Source organism: Salmo salar, unplaced genomic scaffold, assembly GCF_905237065.1.
Source record: "Salmo salar unplaced genomic scaffold, Ssal_v3.1, whole genome shotgun sequence".
NCBI classification, from domain to species: domain Eukaryota; kingdom Metazoa; phylum Chordata; class Actinopteri; order Salmoniformes; family Salmonidae; genus Salmo; species Salmo salar.
Genome location: NW_025550412.1, coordinates 806424 through 812500, shown reverse-complemented (window position 1 = coordinate 812500; position 6077 = coordinate 806424). Strand labels below are relative to the sequence as shown.

The window sequence follows — 6077 nt, the reverse complement described above, 5'->3', positions numbered from 1 at the left end:
CTCTCCCCTCTCTCTCTCTCTCTCTCTTTCTGTCTCTGTCTCTGTCTCTCTCTCTCTCTCTCTCTCTCTCCCCACCCCTCACTCTCTCTCTTTTTCTCTCTCTCTCCTCGTCCTTCTCTCCTCGTCTATCTCTCTCCACTCTCTCTCTCTCTCTCTCTCTCTCTCTCTGTGTCTCTCTCTCTCTCTCTCTGTGTCTCTCTCTCTCTCTCTCTGTGTCTCTGTCTCTCTCTCTCTCTGTGTCTCTGTCTCTCTCTCTCTCTCTCTGTCTCTCTCTCTCTCTTTCTGTCTCTGTGTGTCTCTCTCTCTCCCCTCTCTCTCTCTATCCCCACCCCTCACTCACTCTCTGTTTCTCTCTCTCTCCCCTCTCTCTCTCTGGCTCTCTCTCTCTCTCCCCTCTCTCCCTCTCTGTCTGTCTGTCTGTCTCTCTCTCTCTCTCTCCAGAGGAAATGTTTGCTCCTGGGAGGTAACCTGGCGTCAGTGCACAGCCTTCCCCAGTATCGTTTCCTTCAGTCTGTCATCAGTAATAGTACCGGGAAAGTCCAGCGCACCTGGATTGGAGCCAACGATGCCATCAAGGTCAGAAGCACCGTTTGTTCAACACTCCTGAAACATATAGGATGCATTGATTCTTGATGAATAGAACCTATAAAGGCCTGGTGGTGCCTTAACCCACATATCAGTTTGTTTTCTAAGCTTGTTATCTAATATTACAAACACTGTCTAGCTTCAAGCCATGGTTAAATCATGCTTATCTCATAGATGGTCAGTCCTGGTATCCATAGCTCTGTCTAGGAGTCTGAGAGTGGTTACATTTCTCCAGGTAACTACAGTGTGTATATATAGTGTTTACTGTCTGCTGGTGATGCATCGTCCTGTGTGCTCTGTAGGAGGGTCTTTGGCTGTGGAGCGACGGGTCCAGGTTTAACTACCAGAACTGGGCCCCGGGTCAACCCTCTAACTCCGACCCTTTTGTTGTGAAAGACAACACGAACGGCCGGGAGCATTGCATGGAGATGAATTATGGAGGTACATTCCTGTCCCCAGACTCGTCTCCCGCTCATTATACATCAATCATTTGGATAGTAGTAAAATACACCTTAAAGGGAATTTATTCCTTTTATAGCTACATATTTATAAAACAAAAATAATACCTACCTTTCTGTTTCTCTTTCCCAGCTTCCCGCGGTCAGAATGATGCCCCTTGCTGGCTCAAACGTCCATTCCTGTGTTCCAGTAAGCGCTGATGTCTACATTTTGGGAGAGGCTTCATTGGAGAAGCTCTCAGATTGTTTTAAATAAAGGCACCGTCTGCAATGTTACCTTTTGTTCAGTGGTCATTTATACAAAACACCAGCTGGAGCCAACTATGAAACTCTGTAGTGTGAAGTACCACATAACATCTTTGGTAAATGAAATGTTAATAACCTCTCTAGGGGAGTTGGGACAAAATCGTCCCACACTTTTCAACAGCCAGTGAAAAATCAGAGCACCAAATTTAAAACCACAAAATGTCATAATTCAAAGTTCTCAAACATAGGACTATTTTACACCATTTTATAGATACACTTCTCCTGAATCGAACCCCGTTGTCCGATTCCAAGCAAGCATATATGTCACATAAACCCAAACCACAGCTAAATGCAGCACTAACCTTTGACGATCTTCATCAGATGACACTCCTAGGACATTATGTTATACAATACATGCATGTTTTGTTCAATCAAGTTCATATTTATATCAAAAAACAGCTTTTCACATTAGCATGTGATGTTCAGAACTAGCATACCCACCGAAAACTTCCTGTGAATTTACTAAATTACTCATGATAAACGTTGACAAAATACATAACAATTATTTTCAGAATTATAGATACAGAACTCCTTTATGCAATCGCTATGTCCGATTTTAAAATAGCTTTTCGGCGAAAGCACATTTTGCAATATTCTGAGTACGTTCAGATCACTATCCGAAGGGTAACGCGCGAGCACATTTCGTGACAAAAAATTTCAAAATATTCCATTACCGTACTTAGAAGCATGTCAAACACTGTTTAAAATCTATTTTTATGCTACTTTTCTCGTGAAATAGCGATAATATTCCAACCGGGCAACGTTGTATTCATTCAAAGACTGAAATAATTTTTTTTAGAAGTCTCGTGAACGCGCATCTCCAGTCTCACTGTCCCCAGGCTGACCACTTACAAACTCTGCTGCTGTACTTTGCCCAGAGACAGCAGACACCCCATTCCACTTTCTGGCGGCTTTAGAGAGCCAATGGAAGCCTTAGAAAGTGTCACGTTACAGCACAGATGCTGTAATGTCGATAGAGATGCAACAGAAGGACAACAAATTGTCAGACAGGGCACTTCCTGCATGGAATCTTCTCAGGGTTTTGGCCTGCCATATGAGTTCTGTTATACTCACAGACACCATTCAAACAGTTTTAGAAACGTTAGAGTGTTTTCTATGCGAATCTACTAATTATATGCATATTCTAGTTTCTGGGCAGGAGTAGTAACCAGATTAAATCTGGTACGTTTTTTATCCGGCCGTGAAAATACTGCCCCCTATCCCAAAGAAGTTAAACAGTTGCTTCTCACTTTGTAATACTTTTCATTGTCGTCAACATTTTCTACATTTTCATAGTCAAACCAGAGATGACCAATTGATGTAAATCACCATCATCATCATCATCATCACCATCACTACCTTCTTCATGTTTAAAGGTCAATGCTGAAAAAATATTGAATTCATGATGTTTTCAAATTGCTTACACACATTTCTTACACCTGTCAAATCGTCTCCGATATCCTCAAGGGCATAGGATGTAAGGTCTACTAGGGCTGGGGTCAGGGTCAGGGTTTATGGTTACTGTACTGTAGTCCACTCCAGCCAAACTAGAACATAGTGGTTCACAATTGCTGATCAAATACTGCCACCTTGTGGTCATTCATCAGTCCTAAAAACACACACACACACACACACACACACACACACACACACACCCCCACCCCACCACACACACAACACACACACCGGCATTACTGTTGCTTCAACTTGTATTCAATGACAGAATAGTTGAATGGTATAGCTGACAGAACGGAGGAGAGGAGAGGAGTATTAGTAAAATAGTATGTATTACAATGAATGAAGAGAACTTGATATTTCAGTGGTAGCCTAGTCTATTGCTATTATTATACTGCAGCCAACTCAGAGAGTCTGTAGTAGATTAGCCTATTGGTTTTCCTTTCTCCTCCTGGAAATTCATTGTAGAAATACTGTTGATAGAACCGCACAGCTAAACTGTTAATTACCTGATAAAACTGCATAAAAAAACCATCAAATTGATCAGAAATACAGTGTAGACATTGTTAATGTTGTAAATGACGGCCAGCATCTCGGAGTCGCCTCTTCACTGCTGACGTTGAGACTGGTGTTTTGCGGGTACTATTTAATGAAGATGCCAGTTGAGGACTTGTGAAGAGTCAGTTTTTCAAACTAGACACTCTAATGTACTTGTCCTCTTGCTCAGTTGTGCACCGGGGCCTCCCACTCCTCTTTCTATTCTGGTTAGAGCCAGTTTGCTCTGTTCTGTGAAGGAATTAGTACACAGCGATGTACGAGATCTTACGTTTCTTGTCAATTTCTCACATGGAATAGCCTTCATTTCTCAGAACAAGAATAGACAGACGAGTTTCAGAAGAAAGGTCTTTGTTTCTGTCCATTTTGAGCCTATAATCAAACCCACAAATGCTGATGATCCAGATACTCAACTAGTCTAACGAAGGCCAGTTCTATTGCTTCTTTAATCAGAACAACAGTTTTCAGCTGTGCTAACATAATTACAAAAGGGCTTTCTAATGATAAATTAGCCTTTTAAAATGATAAACTTGGATTAGCTAACACAACGTGCCATTGGAACACAGGAGTGATTGTTGCTGATAATGGGCCTCTGTACGCCTATGTAGATATTCCATTAAAAATCTGCCATTTCCAGCTACAATATTAATTTACAACATTAACAATGTCTACACAGTATTTCTGATCAATTTTATTTTATTTTAGCCACACACAAATAGTTGTATTAGTAGCAGGGCTGTATGTGTAGTTGTATTAGTATTATTGGGCTGTGTGTGTAGTTGTGTTATTAAAATAGGGCAGTAAGTGTAGTTGTATTAGTATTATAGGGCTGTGTGTGTAGTTATGCTATTAAAATAGGGCAGTAAGTGTAGTTGTATCAGTAGTATAGGGCTGTATGTGTAGTTGTGTTATTAGTACGGGCCTGTGTGCAGTTGTATTACTAGTAGGGCTGTGTGTGTAGTTGATCAGTATTATAGGGCTGTGTGTGTAGTTGTATTGGTAGTATAGGGCTGTATGTGTAGATGCATTATTTGTTGAGGACTGTGTGTGTAGTTGTATTAGTAGTTTAAGTCTGTAACTGTTGTTGTATTAGAAGTGTGGAGATGTGTGTTCAGTTGTATTAGTAGTACAGGACAGTATGTGTAGTTGTAGTAGTAGTTTGGGGCTGTGTGAGTAGTTGTATCAGTAGTATAGGGCTGTGTGTCTTGTTGTGTTAGTAGTATAGGGCTGTGTGTGTAGTGGTATTAGTACTATAGGGCTGCATGTGAAGTTTTATTAGTAGATTAGGCCTGTGTGTGTAGTTGTATTATTAGTATAGGGCTATGTGTGTAGTTGTATTAGTATTATAGGGCTGTGTGTGTAGTTGTATTAGTATTATAGGGCTGTGTGTGTAGTTGTATTAGTAGTATGGGGATGTGTGTACTTGAATTAGTAGTATAGGGATGTGTGTAGTTGTATTAGCAGTATAGGGCTGTATGTGTAGTTGTATTAGTAGTATAGGGCTGTGTGTGTAGTTGTATTAGTTGTATAGGGCTTTCTGTGTAGTTGTATTAGTAGTAGGCTGTATGTGTAGTTGTGTTATTAGTATGGGACGTTTAGTGTAGTTGTATTAGTAGTAGGGCTGTGTGTGTAGTTGTATTTGTATTATAGGGCTGTGTGTGTAGTTGTGTTATTAGTATAGGGCAGTAGGTGCAGTTGTATTAGTGTTTTAGGACTGTATTGTAGTTGTGTTATAAGTATACGGCTGTAAATGTAGTTGATTTAGTAGTGTGGGGCAGTGTGTGCAGTTGTATTGGTAGTATAGGACTGTATGTGTAGTTGTATTAGTTGTTTGGGGCTGTGTGTGTAGTTGTATCAGTAGTAGAGGACTGTGTGTAGTTATATTCGCAGTAGGGCTGAATGTGTAGATGTATTATCAGTATGGGGCTGTGTGTGTAGTTGTATTAGTAGTAGGGCTGTATGTGTAGTTGTGTTATTAGTTTTGGGCTGTGTGTGTAGTTGTATTAGTAGTAGGGCTGTGTGTGTAGTTGATCAGTATTATAGGCCTGTGTGTGTAGTCGTATTAGTTGTATAGGGCTGTATGTGTAGATGTATTATTAGTTTAGGACTGTATGAGTAGTTGTATTAGTAGTTTAGGGCTGTAAGTGTTGTTGTATTAGAAGTGTGGAGATGTGTGTTCAGTTGAATTACTTGTACAGGACAATATGTTTAGTTGTAGTAGTAGTTTGGGGCTGTGTGAGTAGTTGTATTAGTAGTAGGGCTGTATGTGTAGTTGGATAAGTAGTATAGGGCTTTCTGTGTAGTTATGTTAGTAGTATAGGGCTTTATGTGTAGTTGTATTAGTAGTAGAGGACTGTGTGTGTAGTTGTATTAGTAGTATAGGGCTGTGTGTAGTTATATTCGAGGTAGGCCTGAATGTGTTGTTGTATTATTAGTTTGGGGCTGTGTGTGTAGTTTCATTAGTAGTATAGGGCTGTGTGTGTAGTTGTGATAGTAGTATAGGGCTGCGTGTTTAGTTTTATTAGTGGTATAGTGCTGCGTGTGTAGTTGTGATAGTAGTATGGAGATGTAGGTCTCGTTGTATTAGTAGTATAGGGCTGTGTGTGTAGTTTTATTAGTTGAATAGGGCTGTATGTGTAGATGTATTATTAGTATAGGACTGTATGTGTAGTGGTATTAGGAGTTTGGGGCTGTGTATGTAGTTGTATCAGTAGTATA

The 6077-nt window shown here is 40.3% G+C and overlaps 1 protein-coding gene across 1 annotated transcript in view; it reads left to right on the top strand.

Moving 5' to 3' along the window:
• The window catches only part of LOC123739381 (galactose-specific lectin nattectin-like), a 3597-nt gene extending 2278 nt beyond the window's left edge, over positions 1-1319 (top strand). Inside the window, exons 4-6 of the mRNA XM_045713775.1 lie at positions 442-576; positions 888-1026; positions 1177-1319. Of these exons, the coding sequence (XP_045569731.1) occupies positions 442-576; positions 888-1026; positions 1177-1244 (342 nt within the window). The 3' untranslated portion in view covers positions 1245-1319. The remainder of the gene's footprint in view (positions 1-441; positions 577-887; positions 1027-1176) is intronic.
• Positions 1320-6077: the final 4758 nt, after the last annotated feature.